The sequence below is a fragment of the Excalfactoria chinensis genome, chromosome 4 (genome assembly GCF_039878825.1).
Source record: "Excalfactoria chinensis isolate bCotChi1 chromosome 4, bCotChi1.hap2, whole genome shotgun sequence".
NCBI classification, from domain to species: domain Eukaryota; kingdom Metazoa; phylum Chordata; class Aves; order Galliformes; family Phasianidae; genus Excalfactoria; species Excalfactoria chinensis.
The window spans coordinates 35,569,954-35,593,076 of record NC_092828.1 but is presented as its reverse complement, the minus strand read 5'-3'; the positions used below and the strand labels follow the sequence as shown (position 1 = coordinate 35,593,076).

The 23,123-nt window shown below is 40.7% G+C and overlaps 1 protein-coding gene across 1 annotated transcript in view; it reads left to right on the top strand.

Annotated features, from left to right (window-relative positions):
• Positions 1-23,123, top strand: part of TNIP3 (TNFAIP3 interacting protein 3) — a 69,127-nt gene that overhangs the window by 26,882 nt on the left and 19,122 nt on the right. The window contains exons 3-8 of the mRNA XM_072335790.1: positions 6,568-6,703; positions 15,310-15,396; positions 16,515-16,604; positions 17,478-17,543; positions 18,658-18,789; positions 21,957-22,085. Of these exons, the coding sequence (XP_072191891.1) occupies positions 6,568-6,703; positions 15,310-15,396; positions 16,515-16,604; positions 17,478-17,543; positions 18,658-18,789; positions 21,957-22,085 (640 nt within the window). The remainder of the gene's footprint in view (positions 1-6,567; positions 6,704-15,309; positions 15,397-16,514; positions 16,605-17,477; positions 17,544-18,657; positions 18,790-21,956; positions 22,086-23,123) is intronic.

Sequence of the window (23,123 nt, the reverse complement as noted above, 5' to 3'; positions counted from 1 at the left end):
CCTTTCAGCAGAGTAAGGAGTTGATCTGCTCAGAAAGCACACGCTTGGCTGAGCTTTCCGCTTTGGGTGATTTTCAGGGAAAAACTTCAATTCCCTTTCAGTTCCCCCTTGCCTCCCCCCCGTGCTCCACACACAGCTGCATGAGCCCTGTGAAGGGAGCCTGAGTGACATTGCTTCATGTGCTGCTTCTCCTGGGAGACGGTCTTCTGTCACTCACTGGAAGCTTGTGTGAAGCCTGACAAAGTTAGTGAATCCCATTCCACGACTTCCCAGGGGTTTGAATTTCTCCCAAATTCTGTCCATTGTGAAAACCTTGAATTATGGGTTTTGGAAGTATAATTAAGCAGAAGATCCTAGTGAAAGGGGAATGATGTAACCAGCATAGCTGTTGTCTTCTCACGTGTCCCATATTTGTTGAAGGGAACAGCCAAACACTGGAAAACACAGAGTGCCTACATATCGGTAGCTTTGCTGCTCTTCAGTGAGGCAGGACAGATTACATGAGCAGCTTCAGTTAATCACCGGACCCGTTCTTTTGGCTTCTTTTCAGAGAAACCAGATGTGTTTCCATTGAGAACATGCACCTCTTTTGTTGTTGCGATTTGTATAATTCTTAAAATTAAGCAAAACTATTAAAGAATAATTGTTTCTGTTCACATTTACGGCACAGCTTCTCCAGATGTGGCATTTGACAGCCAAACAGCTGCTGGCTATTAAATGTTCCTTAAAAGCTCCATTCCTTTGTCGTAAAGGGAACAGAAGTGCAGGGACGTTTATGGGGTGACAGGCAGATGTTTTGGCTGAATCGCATTTTGAGCAAAAGTTTAAGCGGTTTCTCTGCTGTAGTCTCAGTATCCACGCTTGTTATAATCCATATCATACACCTTGCCTTGTGGAGCTCTCTCCTTGGGAGTGGAGCAAGATTAGGCATAATCTTGTACTTAGCTCCCAAGTAACAGTGCCAGCCCCTTTTTCCCAGCATCTGGAACCTCTCACTCTAAAGACAGTGCAGTCCTGTGAGGTGGAGCTCAACTGCTGCTGATGCCTGGCTTTCCAACTATGCTTTTGAAATACCAGATGAATTCCGTCCTTCCTTTTCTTTCCCTGTTTCTTGTTTATTTAGGTCCTCATAGTCAACAAAGGCAGGTGTTCTTTCTGTGCGCTTGCACTTGTGCCGAGTACTTTATGCCTAATAAATGGTCTCTTAGAGCGATTTGTAAGAGGACAAATGTAGAATGAGTTCAGTTTCATTTCAAGAGATGGGGCTCGGATTCCCAGCCCTAAGCTCCAAGTGGAGATCTGCTTGCTGGGTGTTGAGTACTGGAATAGCACCACTCATTCTTAGGGAGCTGCACTACATTGTAACTATTGTTTATCAGCTCAGGAACCCGTGGTTTGCTAATGGCTTACTAAAGCTCTAAGAGTTCATGAGGTTATGAAGGAGAACAAAAATAATAATAATGAAAAACCCACCCAATTATATAACAAAAGTTGTCTTGTTTTCTTGGCAAAAGATTTTTCTTCCTGCCTTTTATTAGATTGGCAATTCTTTGTCATTGGGTGGGTAAGATTTTAATATAAAAATCCTAAGATATGTACATGGAAAAAAGCCTAGGGATTATTAAATAAAACTGAACTAAGAGAAGCAAAAAACCTTCAGGATCACAGAACATAAGATAATAGCATAGTTCTATGGATAAACTAGCATTGTAAAGAAGTATATGCCTGATTTTATCCCTCTTTCAAATATTTCTAACCCATGCTAGATTAGAAATTCTGAAAGCAGGTCTTTCTTTGCCCAAATTCTGAAAGTGTTTTCCTGAATGAAATTAAGTGCTGTATCATAAATAGGGGAAATATTAGCTGAAATGGTTTGCCTTGAAATTTGCTGCAAATTTTAACTTATTGAAACCAGTTCGTCCTTTGTAATTCAAATTCAGTTGTTTACTTCTTTCTAAGAATCAGCTCTCTAGCCTTGGTTGCAAGAATGGGATGTCTGAAATGCCCACCCAAGGGGACGTAGCATGTACTTAACCCCTAGACTCTGGAATTCATTTCCTGTCCAAGTATGGCTCTGTGCTGTTGGTGTCTGGCCATAAATCCTGTCTTAAAACCTTTTCTCACAATTGCTTATGGTGTTTATTTTTGCTTTTGCCAATCACAGGAGAATGACCCTAGCACACCAGCCTATAAATTATTATTACAGATAGTTATATTGTTAATTTAATGAAAGAACAAATAATTCTGGTCAAATAATCAGTCAATTCAGAATTTTGCAATATATTCCTTGAGACTTGTTGTATTTATGTCACCATTTCCACATAGCCATTAGTAACTAATAATACTAATAATGATAGTATTTAATAATACTGGAAAAGACAATAATAATACCTTGTCTTTCCCAGTGAAAACCAGGGAGAGACAAGAGCTCATAAAAGATATTGGCAGCAATACTGGAACTGTTCCTGGGATTCATGCCCAACAGTTTGAATACAAGTATGTATTTCTTAGCTATGCATCTATGCAATCCATTGCAAGATGGCTCGTGAAATGACCACAGAGCAGGCCATCAGGAGCTGGGCATGGCTGCTGCTCCATTAGAGAAATGGAACTTAATGGGGCATTTTGTTGCTTCTTTTGACCAAGAGAAGCTCGACTGTAAAGAAGTGCACTTGACTCTAATAGAAGCTGTTGGTTTCCACATCTCATGTTTCCTTTCTGATGCCATAATATTCCACCTTTAGTGGTAGTTTGGGGCCAAAGTTTGCTCTGACTCTGCTACATGCATAATTTAATTAAACTCTGCATGAATAACCAGCACTTAATAACATAACTATTTGAGGACAGAATTGAAGAGTTTATTTAATTGTATGGCATTGATATAGGTAGGAATTTTAGTTCCAGTCACAGACAAAGCATGTGCTGGTCACGTTTTTATTCTGACTCTCAGCTGAGAAACTGAGTCTCTATAAAAAGTATGTAGCAATTTATAAGTAATTAACCACAAAAACTGTTTAAATCCACGAGCTAAAATAGCACAAAGATACATCATGGAGCGAAAAGAAAAGAAAAAGAAAAAAAAAAAAAAGAGAGAGAGAAAAGAGAAAAACATCAGCAAGGTAAATATGAAGGGGAAATGAAAGCATCTTTGTTACACAGCTCTAGCAGTAAATTTCTGCATGGAGATGGCAACTCAAAACAAAGAGATCAGACTTAAGGAATTTCTTGCTTTTGGAGAGCACAGCTGGAAGGATATTGACAACTACTTCAAGTGTTCATGACATGGAAATTATGAGTAAGGTTGTGCTCTCTCCTTTTCCTGTAAGCTGCTAAATCTTACAGTGAGCCACCACCTGCCTTTGTTATATCTGTCAGTGCTGCTTCCATCTCAAAAGTTTTAATTTTCCCAGCAAACAAAATCGAGCACATAACTCACAATTTACAAAGAGGAGTTACCATAATACCTTATTATAGTCATCTTCTTTAACCATAACATTCCACGTAAATGGGACCAGCTTTATATTTTTTATCTTCCTATTTTTACACTTCAGAAAGCTTTTATACCCAGAGCTTTTATACTTTGCCCTCTACAACCACATTAAAATATTTCTAACATTTTCTGATGGGCTGCCCAAGGAGATGATTGAGTCGCTGCCCCTGGAGGTGTTCAAGAAGTGTTTAGTTGTGGTACTGAAGGACATGGTTTAGTAGGGAAATATTGGTGATAGGTAGACGGTTGGACTGAATGATCTTGGAGGTTTTTTCCAGCCTTGGTGATTCTATGATGACTGATTTTACACAACGTGTGTCTCTAAAATTTGAATTTTCTGTTCTGTTTTGTTTGTTTGTTCTTCTAGGGGGTTGCCCATTTTCTCTCTGTCCAAAAAATACAATCATTAATGAAAAACAAAATACCCAGCTTTAGGAAATGTTGATAGTGATGTAAGGTAGTAAAGATGTTAACGGTGCTCAAATATGTCTGTGAACTTCACAATACCAAAAGTAGTGCAGGAAGGATTGCTTTCTGCAGCAGATATATGCTGTATGCCCTCTGCTGCTCACTAGGGGAAGCTCACGTTATCATCCAGGGCTGCCTTATGCTGCGGTAGCTCTCTAATCACTGCTCTCTTGGAGGGCTATTCAGGCACTTTGGTCATCTGTGTGCTCTGAAGGTACGGTCTGTAAAATGCATCTAAATCACAGATATGGTTAATTAACATTTTACATAATTCACAATAAATATGCCCTTCCAAGTACTGAAGTGGCTAATGTTCTTTTGAAATTCACATGGACAGAGGGGAGATTTTCTGGTCAAAACACCCCAGTTTAAAGGCTGAGAGAAGAAACAAGTGCACTGAGAAACCCAGACAAAGAAATAATTTTCTAACTTTCATGGTATGTCGAAAAGCACGGGTATTGCAAAGCAGCAACCAATTGCAGGGGTTTGAGTTGTTTGTGCTTCCCAGACTTTTTCACTGGCATTGCTGGATCTTAATCCTTTTCTTGCCTGTATTCTGCTAAGCCCGGGAAGGAGAATGCAGAGTGAGAAAGGGAATTGCAGGAGGTACCAGGAACAGCAGTCTGTCGGGCAAGCTGCAGGAAACAGAGCGGAGCGATGAGCACTTCCTGACTGAGAAGAAGCACTTAAAGCCAACCCCCATCCTTACAGGGGATTTCCCAGCTTTATTCATGCTCTGATCTCAGTAGGCTGTGGTCAGATAACTCCTCTCATTGTGGCTGAGCAGTGGAGATGTGCGCAGCCTACCTCAGTGCACACTGCTGCCAGACTGTTCCTCTTTTGCTTTCTTCAGAGCTGCCCCTAGAAATTGCTATTTTTGTTTGAGCAGTTGTTTTATTCTAAGCTGCTTTATTTCACTTGAAGGAAAACCTGACTGCTCTGACCCAGCCAGATGGGTGGGTTGTGCCAGCAGCAAAGGATGGCCATTTGCAGCAGAGTGGTTGTGAGAAGCGAAAAGTGATATGCATGTGACTGCAGCCCTGGGCAACGAGCAGAACAGTCTTTGTGAGAAGCTACATGTAGGGAAGAGGTTTTTTTCCTCTCAGCTCTGTAAGCTAAGTGGAGCAAGGAAGAGAGCAGCTCTCACCTTCATTTGGTTGTCCAAGCACAGAGTGAAAGCTTAGCCTGAAAGTGTTGGTCAGTGGTTTTAGCAGCTGTCCTAAATCCCTCAGTGCTGCTCAGTAACATTTCATTTTGCTGTACTTAACCTTTCCTCAACTCTTCCCACGTTTTTAGGGCTTCTGAGGGGGCCGTAACAGCAATTTCTCCCCTAATGTAAATGTCATTCATTCATACATTCTCCTATACATAAATATCATATAACACTTTTTCCCTAAAACTGCACCACAAGTGTTTGCTTCTGTGCCATAACTTCTCAGCTCTCTCAAGCACCCTCAAGTGCATCCAGTAGTTCTCTGCATGGCATATAACCAACCTAGTCTCACGCTAGGCCAGGGGTGGGAATCCTAATGAGCTGAAGCTGCTGTTTTCCAGGGAGGTGCGCTTAGAGGGAAGGGGGGGTTACTGATGGGGCAGAGCTGGTGTTATGTAGCTGCTTGAAAGCAAAGCCTCCAAAGAGAGGTTGGTTGTGCCACCACTCCAGAACTTATTGTCTGAGAAGCTTAACAAACAGTTGCTTAGAAAGGAAAAAAATGCCACTTGCACTGCTATCTGGGATTTTGCAACTTTTTAGTGATACAGAAAAGGGCTGGTTTTCTTTCTCTAGCTTCCTTGTTTCCCTCCCGTAGTTTTCTTCTTGATTTACAGGCATTTGTGCTGACAAGGCTTTGTGGCTCCTTCCCAGTCCTGTGAGCGCCCAAAGCCCTGCTCATCTCCTCAGACCAGAAGTGGAAGGGAAGCTAAGGAGTTCCAGGTTGTGTGCTGGCTCTGGGGAGCTGACCTTGCTCACAAAGGCAGCCCATGTCACCAGGTCTGGTTCTGCCACCCATGCAATAGGGAGGCTTTGAAAACTGCTGCAGGAGTTTGGAGCAGCTTATGAAAATGTGTGCCAAGAAAGCCCTTCTTTTGCTCGTTGGGACTTTAGCTGGCCATAATTCCCTTTCCAAGTGGTCTAACAAAATGCAGGACTCTTTTCTGTCAGGTACTCTCTTCCTTTGAACTCACTAGCTACACATAATAGCTACCATAATGTTTTAATACAAGCAACAAAGTAGTCAGTACAAAGAAATATCTTTCTGTATAAGAGAAAAGTCATGTAATGTGTTCTAGTGAATGAGAACATTCCATTATTGAAATGCTGTGGTTCTGTTCCCTGTGCAAAAGTCTGCCTATGCTGTAAGTCTAGCTCTCGAATCACACACAAATATCCTAACATTACACTCGCTTTTTTCTTTTCTTCCTCCATGCTGTGGCTCCACAAATGTAAGACGGGTTGAAGAGGCAGGATTATAAAGAAGAGGGAAATCAACATTATGTATGGTGAGATAGTGATAGGGCAAGGACAACAAACTGCCTGTTGTCATGTTCGGAAGACAACAGACAGTTCTCTCTTCTCTGTACTTTAAGTCTTTCTGCAATTTCTTTTTAAGCAGGTGTGAAAGTAAAGAGCTTGATGTTGAAATAAGGAACCTGATAGAGAGGAGTGGCACTTCCAAGTCGTGTGAGGACCCTGAACCTATTGCCCAAGGGAGTCTGAACCACCAGAGGACTTTGTGTTCCCTTAAGGTAAACACCATCCACTTTCGCAATTGTTATCTGTGAGAGCAGAACATTCTGGGCACGTTCCCTGCATTGGTTATGCAGGAAACTGCTTGGTTTCTGAAATGATGCACTTAACACGCTCTGTATTTTTTTTTATTATTATTTTTTTCCTGATACTGCTACTTTGCACAATGAAGAAGTTAAAATGAGATGTTTTATCTGTGAAGTGCCAGCCCATGCAGCCAGCTGTGCCTCTTTGGTATTGTGGATCCATGAGGTCATGTGCACTCAGAGCCCTGATATCCCTTTTGGTTTCTGTAATTGGTAGCTCTGATTTAACTGAGGGTGCAAAGAGATGTGAGGAAGAGAGAGCTCTGGGAGGATCAAATTTAGATAAACAGGAAGAAAATGCTGAAGAGGAAAAATGATGATTTAAACCTGCATTTCTGTGATTTTATAAACAGAAATGTAAAGCCATCTGCCAGGGCGGTCTTTGCTGCTTGTGGCTGAAGCAGGAGTTAACAAACACGGCAAACATGTCCTAGGTTTCCTTTCCCTCCCCTTGAACAGCAAGTTGCTTTTATCACGCAGAAGGAAAAGGAAAGGAAATCCCTGTTTTCTGCTGACCGGGAAGGGAAGGAGAGGGAGGGGTGGAGGAGAGCAGCGCAGAAGGTATGAATGCCAGTGCTCTGCCAGGAGGGATGGCACACTTACCCACCGGTGCAGCTGTGCCAGGAGGAAAAAGAGATCTCTGAAGGCAGTGCCTCTCAGCATGATACAGGAAATGCACGAGGAGGTGAAGAAGAGATGACTTTTCTACGAAATACAAAATTACACACAGCTCTTTTCACATGCGAACCGCCATTTCCAAAATGACTCACGACCTCAGGGCATGCACCGGGGCTGAGCCTGAGGAGATGCTGCAGGGTTGGGCCAGTGGGATTAGAAACAGAGAAACTACGTAGAGAAATGAGGATTTCCAGCCCCAGGGCTGGAACAAGAATGTAAAGCAGAAGTCAGTACCAAACTGACTAGCATCAGGCTGTGCGACTGCTGGGCTGAACAGCAAGCGCAACTGCTCTGTGGGAATGCCCAGTTCCCACTTTCTCTCTGTGACAGGAGGAGATGCAGGAAAGGATTTATGGGGTGTGAGGGGGAAAAAGAATGGCTGCACTCACTTCAACCACTTCTGTGGGGTGCTTCAGTGCTTCACTCAGAATACTGTAGCAACATTCCATCTGTAGTACTTCTATAGTTTTTGCATGTATAGGACCTCTTCCCCCTCAGAGAATGTACTTGTGTTGCTTGTGTAGCTTAAAGAACAAAGGTTTGTGATATTTTCGCATTAGGAATACACTGGCTGTTTATTCTTTGTACTTTTAAGTCAAAGAGATTTTCACTATGCTGGTTACTGACTTCAAGTGAGTGAGGCTCCAGCAATGACAGAGTTGGAAAATAGGAGTCCACTTGCTGGATTGGGTTTAGGAATAAGACAGAAGTGGTTTTAACAAACTTATTATACTAACAGTTATGAAGGTTATAAAATAGTACTTATAAACAAGCAGAAAGGTCAGTTTGTGAAATGAGATGCCGAGGTAGAATGAGGGAAAATCCTCAAACATATAACATATATATTGATTAAAACAACTGGCAATTTTTCATTCACATCTATTTTTCTATTCCCTCTTCTTTTTCTGCAACGTCATGTTGCAGAGTGATGAGTAACAAGAGTCTATACAAACAAGAAGGACTGCAAGACATACATGAGGGGTGTTTTCCAGGGGCAGTGAGGGCAGATAAAGATATTCAGTAGAAAAGGAATAATGATACTGATTAAATTCAGAGATGTGTCAATGTAAAGATTATTGGTTGAGATGAAATGATTCCATTAAATATATTGTAATGCAGGAAAACCAAACTGCTGAAGCAGTTGAGTGGAAAGTGAGAAGAAGTTTAATGTAAGGACTTTCAGTACTTGTAGTAACTTTGTTTTAAAACTCAAAATGATCTGCTTGCTACAGGTGTAAATTATTAACCAATTATCATTTCAGGAAATTGGCATTTTCATCTTCAGAACTGAGTCTGCAAAAGCTTAGGTACCTGAGGGGCCATGTCCATGATGTTAGCCTCACTAGTGATGACAGAAAACAGCAGATAAAAGGACATCCTTTCATTCTATTCTAAAACAGAAGCCTGAGTGATGTTTTACTTGCTCTGTAGACACATCTTGCTCTAATTTTGTTTCCTGTGTATTAGGGAACTTATGTGAATCTATACATGTTACTCTGTTAGAGGGAGTACCTATCTGAACAAGGCAAAATGTTGAGGCTGATGTGCTTGTTTAAGGGAAAATCCCTTTTTAGTGCATTTCTCCTGGTGAAGCACGTGGGCCAGCTTGAGACTGAAAGAGATTCTTCTGCTTTAAGAGCTGATTTTATTCTTCAACCAAAATTCCTTAATTTGAACCCTTTCACTATGCACCCCAGAATGGAGAAAACGGGTTGCAATGGATAATGTGCCAAACACTGCTGGCTAATTAACAGCTTCCAGAACAAAGCATTTGCTTTAGACAATTTTGTTCAAAGCGGAGCAGAAAATGTCAGAATACTTTTAGATGTGATTCGAATACAAAAGAAAAGCTTGACCCAAACGTAAGCAAACAGATTTCTCAGAAGCCACCAAATTTTAGCCGAGGTTCATCTCAAAGTAAATGTCACTTCTACCATTCTGAAGCAGTACGTATGTGATTGATAGAGTGGAAAGGGGAAAAAAAAAAAAAAAAGAAAAAAGAGATAATTTTATTATTTTCTTGTAGTCAAGGAGAGGTTTGCTGTTACTTGACTGGAGCAATTTAATGGTTTTTGGTTTCACTGCAGTAACTGAAGGGAGTTTTCAGAAGTGACAGAAAGGCTTTCATTACCTTAATCTGTGCACCTATTTTGTAATACTGTAACAGCAGCCCTTCCCAGAATAAAGATCCATCGCTCTCCGAAAATGAGAACTTCTAACTTGTGGTGCTGATGCTTTCAAGAGGACTCAGCATTGGCCAGAGCTCCGAGGTTCCTGTTTAAATCTCGTTGCAAGATTCCCAGTGATGACAAAAGGCTTTTACAGTCAGAAATATTGGATCTTCTTAGAAGGAACACTGCAAGTAATCCTTATTTTAAGATGGGGGTGAGGAAGATGCCTCAAGGCATGTACAGAAAGTACATAATTTCCTAGAAATAGCATAGCCATTAGTAAGGGACCCCTGAGCAGTTCAGCCCTTTCCATGATTCTGAGGCTAGACAGATCCTGCTCACCCCATTCAGTCGCTGGGAAGTTTTTTCCACACCTGGTAGCTGGCAGAATTATTTCTGTTCCTCACAGCTGTTGGTTGGCAGAAGGTCCTGACTGCCAGACATTCTGAAACTTAATGTGCTCCAATGGGTTGCCATTAAAGAGCATTTCCCCATCCACCTTAGCTCTTAAAATAAGACAGCTGTGACCAGATATGGGAGACAGACTGGCCATCACATTCATCAGAGCTGCTGAGTGGTTTTTGAGGAACAGGTGGCCAGTTGTGGTCTGTTGCCATGGCTTGTAGCACAGACAACATTCTTAAGTGCCAAGGATATGCATGTGGGTGTGAATGGAGAGAAGGAGTGCGAAGAGAGAGAGAAAGAAGGGCAAAGGTCTTACTAGGAATTCATGCTGATTCGGAGAACATAAACATTTTAAATTATGATTCACCGACCTTTCGGAAGGTTTCAGGCTTACTCAAGCACCTTGCAGGGGAGGGTTCACTCACTACTGTACTTTCTTAGCATCTTTCATTGTGTGCTGGTCTGTCTTTAACGGAGTTATAATGGGGGGAATGGCATGTGTGGGAATGAAGAAAGCATTCCTACTGAACGCATAGGCAGAGGGGAAACTACCAGCTCTTTGCAGAAGGAAAATGACCATTCTTGTATCAATTCTTAAGTCTCAGTACTTCTGGAGAGCAAAATCTGTACTGATTCGATTTTCTACATTTTCTTGAACTACATTCAAGAAAATTTTTTCCTATGTAAGGAAAAGATTATTTGCATTCAGCCCAGCGGCAGAAATAGCGACATTTTGTTTTCTTATGTGGGCCAGTTGTAAGAAATGTGCAAAGGGACTGACTTCCTGGAAAGAATGGGAATAAAAGGAAAGGATGAAAAACAGATGAAGAAAAAGCATGCAATTCCAGAGCAAGTTCTTGCTCTAGAACATGTGAATCAGCCTAGCTAGATAAAGGCCTGCGTGGCATACTGTAGGGAGGCTGTAAGAATTATCAGGATGCTGACTGCTGCGGATGGGGACGAGGATATGTGCTTGTTTGTGGAGAAGTCGGAGGTAGTAATACTGCAAGAGGTTACTAAATTTGGACTTCTGCACTCACAGTCTATTCCCTGCAGCCTGCTTACTGGAGGTTTTTAAAGCGTAGCCAGTAAAAGGCATGACAAAGACTTCAGAGGAAGAGAAGAAATAGGGAAATTAAGGTTTGTGTAAGCATTAGGTAGGAATTTACAGCACTTGCTGACCAGTTTGTCAATGCTGTTATGTCACATTTAGTGAATTAAGTTTTTGCATGTGAGTGGCTGAAGTACAAATGATTTCACCACACTAAAATCTGGGTTTTGTTAGTCTCTATTCCAAGAGGCTTGTTTTCTCTGCAAGCACTTTACTGCAGCGCTACATAGAGTGCTGACTTGCCCACCATTGCCCATGTGTATGTGGCCTGTCGTCCTGTCCATGTCTGAAGTCCTATTCCAGTCCTTATTGTGAGAGTTGGTCGGGCAGCCTCCAAAATTTACTTTCATGGTGTTTTGCACAGATCTGTTTACACTTGACAGACCCCTCTTCAGCTGTAATCTTCTGCCATCTCTGAGCTTCCTGTGGCTGTCTGTCATGGGGTCAAATTTCACCCCCAGCTCTTTAACTGCTCTGGGTCTATTGTCCAGGCTGGCAAATTGGAACAGCTTATTTAAAGCATTGCTTGAATCTGTAAGCATTCTGCTTTTGTTTTAGCTTTGTGACTGCATTTTCTGTCTGGTCTTGAACTAGAATTTTCCAGGCAATTGACAATAGCTTATTTGATTCAGCAGTTTCAAGCAGCTTGTAAATATGTTAAAAATGTGTAGGGATTTTGTTTTGTTTTGTTTTGTTTTGTTTTTTACCTCTACAGTCCCATAGCTCTCAAGAGTTTTTCTTTCAAGGAGTTTCATAAATACATCTCATATTTCTGCAGTGCTATCATGTGATTAAGTTGTTTTACATTGTGTAGCAGTAGACTGATAAACAAATTTAGTGGCTTTATCTCTGCAAAAGAAAATGAATGTCATCCCCTCATCTTTTTTTTTCCAGTGCCATTAAATGTTTTCAAGGAGAGAAAAATACTTTGCTTCAACCTCTCCCAAATTTTGCTGGAAGAAGATCAGTACCTCTGAAAGGCTGAACTTCTGTTCCCTACTCACTGGCTTTACTTTTGTTCTTACAGATTCCAGGCATACTTCTCTTTCCAGTACCCGCTATTGTTCTTATGGGGTAATGGGAACAGAAGAGCACTTGTGAGGGAGGGGCCAAGACAGCTATCATCTCCCATCAAGCCGCTTGGTCCATTGACCAGAACCACTGTCCTTTAACAGCACCTTGGACTGGTTTTGGCCCCTGAGTTGGATTTCCTATCAAGTCTTTTAAAAGGCCAGTTGGCTTAAAGCGCTGTCTGAAGGAGCACTGTCATTATCCATAAGAATGCTGAGTTTGCCTAGCTACATACTAGAGAGAACTTAATGTCATCTCTATTCTGTCATATATTGATTGAATGAAATCCCTGTAGTGGAAAGTGATAGCTAAGAGTAAGGTGGTACAAGTACAGTTGGAATCATTTTGAATGTGTATGTACAGTCTGCAACTAGTCAAAATCTCTATAGATTTCTGCTTGCATCAAGATGTTTCTTGTTCAACTGAAATCTGCATTTTTCACAAAATAATATTAAAAAAAAATATTAACTTTGGAGAGGTTTTCATTAGTTGAGGCAGAAGAGGACTTTCAAAGAATGAGAATTATATGAGCTCTCCTAATCCTCCATGAGGTCACAGCCCTGTGCTATAATATAACACGGTAGCCTCTGAAAAGCTTTGAATCCTCCCGTCTAAGAGATAATTATTTACTTTCAGTGGTCATTCATGAGATCACTATGGTATTAACAATTAAGGATTTAGGGCCCTAATGTGCTCCCAGCTTTCCACATAACAGTTTTGAACCCATCAGTGGTAACAACAACCATGTGAACTCCAGGGTCTTATCCTCTCCCTCTCTTTGGAATGATTTGAGCCCCAGTATCTTTCAAGTGGGAGCTGTGATTCACGAGCAGGTCTGAGCCCTCAGTTTGCTCTTCTGTCCCCACTGCAGGAGCTGCTCAGCATCTCACCTGGCACTCTGCAGGTTCTGTTTCCATGAGTTTATAGTGTTTACAGCTGTGGCAGGGACAGCAGAAGGTGGTGGGATACAGTGAGAAAATGAGAGGTAGTGGCTGTTGATGTCATTTGTGTTGAGTGACATTGTTCTTTCAGTCAGCAGCTAACTAACTTTTGACTATTCATGTGCAGTAATTTCAGTCCAGAAAATAGTCTTCCTCTGTCTAGGGTGTGAGAACACAAAATTATACAGACGCCCAATTAATGGATGCTGCAGAAGTGACAGTGAGAGCCCCAGACTGTGGGTGAAAGGGAGATATTATTCACTCATCAATCAGACACCACCATCTGGCTGATCTTTAGGGCTCGGTTGGTCTATTTTCCCATGTGTATGATAGGGTTGTTACCTAGGCTTTTGCTTTGAAATCCTAAGCTTTGATATGACATAAATGACAGTGATATTGCAATACTGGGTCTCGTTCTAAAAATGTGTGATGCTTCCTTCCTCTTCCTACCTCACTGTGGGGATTTTACAGTTTTACTATTACTGCTTTCCCTCATGTAGTGTGATGTATTTATTCATTTTAGAAGTTGGCCTTACCACAAACCTGTTTCCAGAGGATAACTTTCTCGTTTCAGTTAATTTGGCTTTGGACTTAATTTTGCTTTGGAGGTGGAGAGATTTACTTTGTTTCATATCCTGACAGTTTCTGGCATTTATCTACTGCATTATATGAATTGTAGGAGAAATTTCAAGAACCACAGTTGTGGAAATTGCTACCGTGTAATTTATCATACCTAGTTTTTCCTGTTTTTAAACCAGTGCTTACGTGGAAGGGATATGTACTCAAAGGCTGGTTCTGCCAAACATATGGATGAAATGCTTTTGTTTTTTGATGGGTAGAATGGCTTCCATGTAGAATCTAAAGTATCTTTACTAAAATGAAATGTGTCTTTTAGCTTTTTTCTTTTATAACCCACAAGTTTTGCAGGCGCTCCACAAAAGAGAAGACTTGAGAACAGCGTCAGGGTTGGGAGGATATATTTCATGTGCAAATATTTTCAAACAGTAGCTCTCTCCCAGACTGGGTTTTGTATTTTGGAAAACAGAATCTGCCTAGTCACACATTCTGAACTAGAAAGCTGGAATGTGGCAAGCAAATTCCACCATTTCACAGGATTACTTTAGTTTGATTAATGCCATTTTCCAAATTGAAAGATCTCCTGAAGAATATATTTTTCTATGTCGTATTTCACAGGCCAGTCTTTATTTGCTTTTCAAGCAATGGAATAACTTCTGCCCTCACTGAAAAAAGGCTTCAGACCCAGGGATCCACAATAAGGAAAACTATTTTTCTTTCATCTTTCCTTATTGAATTCATAACCAGTCAGAATTCCAAGACTGAAGACAGTTATGCTTTGTGCTTTTATATTTTCTCTTTACTTTGTGTGTGAAGTCTGTAGAAAATTTTTTACTTGTTGATCTTTCCTGTGAGTTTAACTTGGTAAGGTCAGCCTCTTTTTCCAAATGGGAAACTAAGACATAGGTTCAAACTATTAGAACTTGAGTACCGTGATGCTAGAACCATGCTTAGAGTTACTGACTAAAACTGCAAGTCGTTGACATCAGAACAAAATCTGACATTCTGCGTCTTTGTGCTGCCTTTCTTCAAGGAAAGTAAATCAGTTTTCCAGTTAAGGTGCTCCCCCTGACATCCTGGTTTTTGTATGGGTGTCCTCTTCCTCATATCTGTTAAAATCACAGCCTTTCTAAGCATGATTCACTAATTTTAGCTATCATGATTCTGTGATGATAGTTCACACTGTCTTACTGTCACTCAGTATTTACCATACTTATGTAAGTGCTTTGTTACATGTGAAAGCAGGGGTAGAAAACCCTGCTGTCCTACTTGCTGAGAAAAATGTACCCTTCTTTCCCTTACACATTTAACTTCCTCTCAGAGGCAAACTGTCCGGTCAATTGCAATTTACATACAGAGCACTCAGTGCTGCCTTGGCTGGTGCATTAGTCATAGGCAGTGTGTCCAAACCATTCTGGGAAGTCCCAGATAGGAAGGAGGAAAAGCTTAAAATCAAAATTCCACCATCTAGTCCTCACTCCCCACTGCTTCCACGCGCAGCACTCGTGTTTCTCCTTCATTTCTGTGCATTTCCCATCATCTTTCGTTGCCCTTCTTCTTTCAAAGACCTGCAGTGAAGCGAATGCTCAAGGCCATCTTGAGAGCACATGGGCAGATGTGGGTGAGATGGAAGCTCCAGCAGATCCGCTAGAAGTAAGTGAATATTTCAGCTCCCTCTGAAGTGGAAAACAATCGAAAACAATTCATCACGTGAATAACTCAATTGATGGACATGTAATTGTTTTAGATGCATTAATTTGAATGTGTTGGTGAGCTTCTACAGGAAGAGAGATTGTTTTCTTGAAGTCAAGTGCTCCAGCATTAGGACTGGCCATGGGTTAAATACATGGCCAGGATTTGTACCTATGGAAAAAAAAAAAAAAAACACAACAAAGATATTCTGTGATTTTTTTTTCTTTGGTGTTGGCATTAAATTCTTTAGTTGAAGAGAATAAATTTACTTCGGGAGTCACAAGATCTCTGAAGTGCTCACACTTATTCTATGTTTTTTCTCATTTATTGATTAGAATTCAGACTAGGGAAAGAAAAATATGCCTGATCTGATGTAGTATATTTAGATGAACATGAACATTTTTTCCAGGCCAATTATCTTATACTAAAGCATCACTTGTATACCTTTGTAACAACCCATAGAATCTTCTTGAAAATTAAATATGTGGCGTTGCCATTACAGAAATGAGGACATAGCTGCTGTTGTCCTGCATGGGTACAAGTTTTATGGAAGAACTGCAGATTGGGCTGATTTTCCTCATTTCTTCAAATAGCCAATTCATTTTCTCTGTTGCTTGTTTTGAACCCATTGTTTTAAAGATGATTGCTCCAGGCCTGCAAACACTTACCGGGTGCATCATTACTAAATATTTTAGTTCTTGTAAATGAAGGGAATTACTTGCACCCACTTTTAACTTATGCTCAACTTCTGTGACTTGCAGTATTTGTACAATGATTAAAAGCCTTTTTTATGTTCTGCATCTGAGATGGTGCAAATAGTCATAATCCTGTTTATTTTGGGATCTATTTGCAAAATGTCTCTAAAGCACAAGCCAAGCAGGGTTAAAACAGATGTGTTCTTCAGAATCCACTGCCAGAGAGTGCTGAGGTGCCGAAATCAAATACAGTGTAAGAAAATGTTGCTGTTTCACATTCTTTACATGTACACGTAGCAGGGTGGATGAGAGTTTTATTTGATAATATTGACTTGAAGAGAGAATGCTGAAAACATTCATTTTAAGCACTTTTTTTCCCTCCAGTCAAAGCACATGTTACCAAACAAACAGAAGACTGTATTAGCCAACTCTCAGGAACGACTTATCCTCTCACTGGAAAGACAGAGACAAGAGGTAATCTTGAATTTACCTACCCTTAACCTTTATAGCTATAATCTTTATGCATAATATAATATTTTGAGAACCACTTCCAAAATCAAATTGTCACCTAATATAACATAGATATGAATCCAGAAAAGCAGAGATTTTTATGCCATAAAGGGCAAATTTTCTTAATGATCCCTATGGTGGAGGCCACATAATCACTATGGGTGCTGGCAAATGGAGTCTTACTCACAGGCAGCAGCAGACTGGAGCTGATTTCTTGCTGAGCATCCCAAAGTGTGATCCTGTATCCTAAAAATCAATATGTTTCTGAGAGACCTCTTTGGCTTTCTTCAATAAAAATGCACACACACACTGATTTTAGTTGTAACACTTGCATGAAAGTTGTTTGCAAGACTTCCCTGTCTTGCATGCCTGCTATTTTTCAGTTTAGTGGTACTGAGAAAGGCAAGCAAGCTCTGCACTCAGTAGTAATTGCAATTAATAGGCATGTTCTATTCACTTTTTGAAGCCAGTGACCTTCTAATTGCAAATACCTTTATGTAACTTAAAGCAGCCTAACAAAAAGTCCTTGGCCATGTAGGAACTGCAGCTTGGGAATTTGTTCAGACTTGCTAATGATTCACCTATAGTTTATTGTATATTTGCATGTTTTCTGATTGTTACTTCCTGTATACTCCTGTACTATAACTGAAATAGCAAATAACCAACAGATGGGCCATAAAGCTCGCCAAACTTTCCACCTGCTTTCTCTGATATGAACTGGCCAGGTAACAAGGAGATTGTGAACATTCATAATGAGAGGACCAGAATGCCAGTCTCTTTTATTTATTGACAGTGTTGAAATAAGAGTTATTTACTGTGACTTCCTAATAATTACAGCTTCTGGAGGTGAATAAGCAATGGGACCATCAATTTAGGACCATGAAACAGCTTTATGAGAAACAGGTAACAACGTTGATTAGTTATATTGGAATATGAATGCTACGTGCTGCTAGTTAGTTAAGTCTGTGCTTAAAAAACAGGCAGACATATCAGACATATCTATAGTGTGTATCTTTGAAGGGATAGGGGCAGGAGGCATAATATTTACTTTGTCTTTTGTGCACATAGGTAAAAATACTTCATCACATACAAGTGAAGATAATGCATGGACAACTTTCAGTGGGGTAAAATAACATGAGAGCAGAGAAGCAGACCATCTCTCTGAGTAGGGAGCCAGGCTGGACATGACAGAGATCTTCATATCTTCCAGAAGGGCACTTCAGAGCACAATTAACTGAAAAGTAACTTGTGGTTTCTTACGTGTCCAGCCACTGATCCACGTCACTATGTATCTGCTGGTTCTTGTCCCACCTCTCGTGGTATTTACCACTCCGGTTTATTAATGGAGTGCTTGCAATTTCTTTTGATACTCCAAAAACCAAATCGCTTTGTAAGCTGACACTTCTCATCTCTTAATTCCTTCTATGAGAAGGAAGTCGGATGAATGACCTCATGTGCTTATCTGGAAAATTTTCTCTCTAATTTGTTCCAGTAAGTTTTACTGAGATCCAGATCATTTCTTCCTTGATTTTTTTTTTTAATTTGTTTATTTATTGATTTATTTATTTACTTATTTTCCCCAAGGAGGAGAAGAATTCAAATGACTCTTTTAATATCATACATTTCTGTGCCCCCGGCTAGATTGCTTTGGATGTGTACTAGAGCAGAGCTGGTCCATATTGCAAAGAGAAAGGAGAAAAGCATTGGAATGAAGAATTCATACAGAGGAACAACCCCTTGGTAGCTGTGCCTTGGCAGCAAATTCTGTACTAGCGTCAACTGATTGAGCACCATGAAAGCAGTTGCCCAGAGTCATTAAGACTCCTCAAACAGAGCAGCAGAGCTTGGAGGTCAGGGAGGTGGGAGGAGAAGTAAGTGACTGGGAGCTTTACAGCCAAACAGACTCACTCCTTTACACTGGTCTACTGAGAACTGAAGGGGTGCCGAGGCACCTTTGGTGCGCTGAGCCTTTCAGGATGCACAGTCAGCCCACCATGGTATGTTATTTGCCTTTCAGCTGGCAGAAGTGAAAGCAAAACTGCGTGTGTCAGAGAGGAAAGTCAGCAAGCTGGAGGAGGAAAGACATCGACAGCCTCCAGAGACGGAGAGGTTGCAGGTCCTGGAAAGAGACAGACCATCAGAGGAACCGGTAGGAGGGTGCATTCTGCTACCTAGAGCTGAACGCTGTTCCGCCTTTTCTCTTTTCTAGCGGGTTGCATGGTGTGAGTTTTTGTACAACCAGTAGATGGGGTTGTGGTGTTGGGTGCTCTTCAGTACTGGACTCGAGGCAGTGTCTGATCAGAGAAGTCTACGCGGTGAGACAGTCATTTGCATAGAAATTGTCAGACCGCACAGCAGTAGTCTGTGTGTGGGAATTAAGGGCGGATTGATGTGCACAGTGCAGAGGTGTTCTGCCTAAGTGATGATTTCAGGGTAAACTTCTTTGAGTGCTCAGTGAAAGAAGGTACTACAGTGACTTTAAGTGGGAGAGCTGCAGATTTATATAAAATGCTTGGCAATAAATACTAAGGGAAAGAATTGAACTCCAAACCCCCACTTTTTGATACACATTTTTACATGTAGGTTAGTGTCAACAGTTTACAGCCAGCTTTCTTAGGTCCCCTTAAAGATTACAGGTATTAAGTGCTGAAAGCAATGGGGCTGATCAGTTGTAGCTCTCTGTTCTAGAGAAGCATTCACCTCGCTCTGAGAATAGTCAGGTACCTCTCTTAGGAGTCCTTAGGCAGTGGCTCTTGCATAGAGATGCGCAATGGAAGTCAGATCCCTGAAGCATTTCCACTAAAGTAAACCCACAGACCATTTCCATGCTTTAAAGCAAACTGTGCCATTATGAACATGCTGAATCACTGCCTGTGTTTACCCTCAGTGTGCAGACAAGGTGAGACAATCCATCTTCCTGTTCATATTACTAAAGAAGTTTTTATTGCCCACCCTTTACAGTATGATAGCTGTGAAAAATAGCTATGTTTTTGAAAGGGTGTACTCTCCATGTATAGTTTTTATTTTTCTAACTACATACACAAATAATGAACAAAATAACTCTGTACTCCAGAAACCCCTTACATGTTCCAGCCTCAGATCATCAGTTTCTTTACAAATTATATAGTAAGCCAGAAAGTGCTTCTATTCCCTTTGAATTTCTTTACCTGCTGGATGCCCTGCAGGGGTGCAGAAGATCTATACCCTTGCAGATGTAGCTGCTAAAAGCAGAGAATTTTAAATGAGCAACATGATTTTTAATACATCAACACCCAGGCTGCCCATGGGGCTAGATGAAGAAAAAGCAATTCCAAGAGATGATCTTGAGAAATGCTTAAAGATATTCAGCTTGAAAGCACACAAATAAGATTTGTCATTATTGTTCAGCATAGCGAAGGGACCCACACTGACAAATTTACTGAGGTTAGATTTGTAGGGCTATATATTTTTTTCTAAAGCAATTAACATTCTTCATAACATCATTTATTTTTTGTTAAATGCATGCATATATATGTATATATATATATAAGATTTCCTTAGAAGCTAGCAACAGTTTCCTTTTCAGATGTTCCACATCCCATCCCATAGCCACGGAGTTGGGAGTGGCTGCAGAAGGCTATTCCCAGAGCTGAGTGTTAAGATGTTTGCTCTCTAATTGCTAATCTAATCCCATAGCCATAGTAGAGTAGAAGCAGAGTAGCCATTCTCTGCATGCTTTCCTGAACCTTTTAGGAAAGCCAATAGCAGCAAATAGTCCTGGGGTAGATTACCCACTACTGCTATCTTACAGGGCTGTTTCCTTTTTTGATGCATCTGAAGGTATGTCTCAGAAAGACAATGTTGTGAACTTAATTATCTGTCCCCATGACCTCCACGGCCTGCAGAGGAAAACAAATGCTTTTAGATGTGCAAAATTTTTTGTTCCTTTTGGGCTTGACTACATGCCCATAGGCAGTGAAGTCTAGGTGCCAAAACACCTAAAATTCAGAGTTGAATAAGAAGAAATAAGAATGCAGATGGTTCAAAAACATGAATGAACTAGAAATCTTTACTTGCAAATAGCCATGTTCTCTAAGCTATCAGTCTCTGCTAAGAACGTGTGCCAGGAGCTAGAAGAGGGTGGTAATGGAATATAATAAAAACATAACAGCTAGCTCCCCAGTTTCTATATGGGCATTCCGAGTAGCCTAGAACAAAGGAAAATAAAGCTATCTCCTGAGTAATTGGCAACTTCTCAAGGGTATTTTTGACTTGATATGCACACTGCAATTCATATCTCATGAGCTCAAACATGAATGCCTCATAGTTGGCTGCACGGAAGTGTGCCTGTTGCACAGAGCATTCATATGGTATCACATGTGTGTGATTGTTGGATTTCATTTCTTTATCGCATAAAGCAGCTGCAGAGGTGTATTTGAAATATCTTTTTTTTAGTAGAACAAACCATTCTGTTCAATACATGTAAGTAGCAGACAGTGTGACAAAAGCAGTCTAGCAAGGAATGCTTTTCCCTGAGAAAGAGAGAAGCTTACATATCACCAGCTACTTCAGGCTGTGAACTGAATCTTAGCTCCCCTCACTGTAAACTGAAAATTGCTGAAAGCAATAGGAAAAGAGAGTCAAACTTAATTTGGCAAATCTGGCCTACTAATTCTTACAATACTACCTTGAAAGAATACTGTGAGCCTTGTTGCAAATAGGAACATCTTTGTGGTAACTCACTGGGAGGAAGCAGTGTGGACAGGCATACCAAGAAGAGTCAAGTTCAAGGCACCAACTGTGGTGGGGTCAAAAAAGTGGGTTTCTGTAAAGCCTTGGTTGGTAGCATGGTAATTCTTGAGCAGGCTAAGGCTTGCCTTAGTTTCTCAAGTGGTGGATAAAGCCCTCAGACAGTGTAAGTGGTTTTATCTATGATGTTACGTGACATTGAGAATGGCTGGGACTCCACAATCCTCTGTGCCTGGTATGAGTAGATGAGCCTGAAGTGGGGCTGGGATGGTCATTTGTATGCTACTGTTTGCCTTGGCCTGCCAGATTTCTCATGCCTTTGTGCAACTGCAGGTTGTAGAGAGCAAGAATTTAGTCTGCTGTGTTACCTCTGTTTCATCGCATGGTGAGTGGTCAAAATGGTTTCAACAGACTTTATCATATCTGGGTTTTACTAACCACCCGCCTTCCTGTTACTTTCCTTCACAGCTGTGTTTGGGACACCAGAAATTCAGCACATCTGCCAGACAGTGGATATTCTGAAAACTGTTCTGAAAAAATGGTTCCATCTTCATTTCAACAGCATTTCTCTGTGTTTTTGCATCCCAGAAAGAAATAAAGGTCCTCAGTGAAGCCCTACATGAAATGAAGGAAGAAAACAAGCTCCTGAAGCAGAAGAATGTGTCAATGATAAGAAAACAAGAGCACTATGAGTGTGAAATAAGTCGTCTCAATAAGGTAGGAACAGGAATGAGGCACTGGCCAGAAAATCACTTCTCCCTTTAATTCTAGGGCCTCTACTATCAAGCACTGGCACCACCTGATGATCTTCTTTCCAGTCCTGGGTGGATAGTCTGTTCATGGCAACAAACTAATCACTGTTAGTCTATAGATGACAGATTCAGGGAGCTGGGGAAACAAGCATGAACTGAATTTAGCAAATACCTGGGTATGTTGCTTTGGCAGGCGGCAGAGTTGATACTGTAAATATTAAAGAAAGAAAATCTCTGGCTTCTTCAGTGAAACTTCTCTGTGCCACATTTATGTTCTTGTTAGGGTTCTCCTTGTTAAAAGAGAAGAAAAATAGGAAATGGCACAAAGATACGTTAGTATGCATCTCCTGAAACACTGCTTTAAAAAATTAGTTTAAAATTTTGTTTTACATTTGTTTTGTTAGAGAATGGCTTCTCTTCACAAGACAGATGCTCTTGTATGCATACATACACACGGGTGTATGCATGTTCTCGTGCACATGTGTATGTATTGTCGAGGAAACTGCCATGGAATTGCACAAAGTTTTTGTTGGTTTGTTTTTGTTTAATTTTCCACTGGAGGGAAGGTTGTAAATGTAACTTAGTTTGATCAGAAGGTCTCATGAAGCAGTGGGTGTTTCCTAACAATTCTATATTTCATGGTGAACCACAAACGCTTCCTGAGGAAATGCGCTGCAGTAACCATTGCTGTGTGTCTTTAAGTGCAACATAAGCTGGAGGACCAGCAAAACTCAGGGTGAAAGAAGCAATGTTGTCATATTAAAATCTGACAGAATTTATGATTTCTAACTCATTCTGAAATGCATTCTCAAGACTTGTTCAAAACCTTCCTGTGACTTTCATTTTTTTTATTGTACAAACAGCTTACTTCAGTGTTTAGTTTTGCTTTCTCATCTCATGATGTTATTGGAACTAAGATATAGATGAATATAGCATGCTTTTAAATGAAACATCAATTTCATATAGTGTGCTTTCTAACATAAGTGATGCTGACTTCCTATGT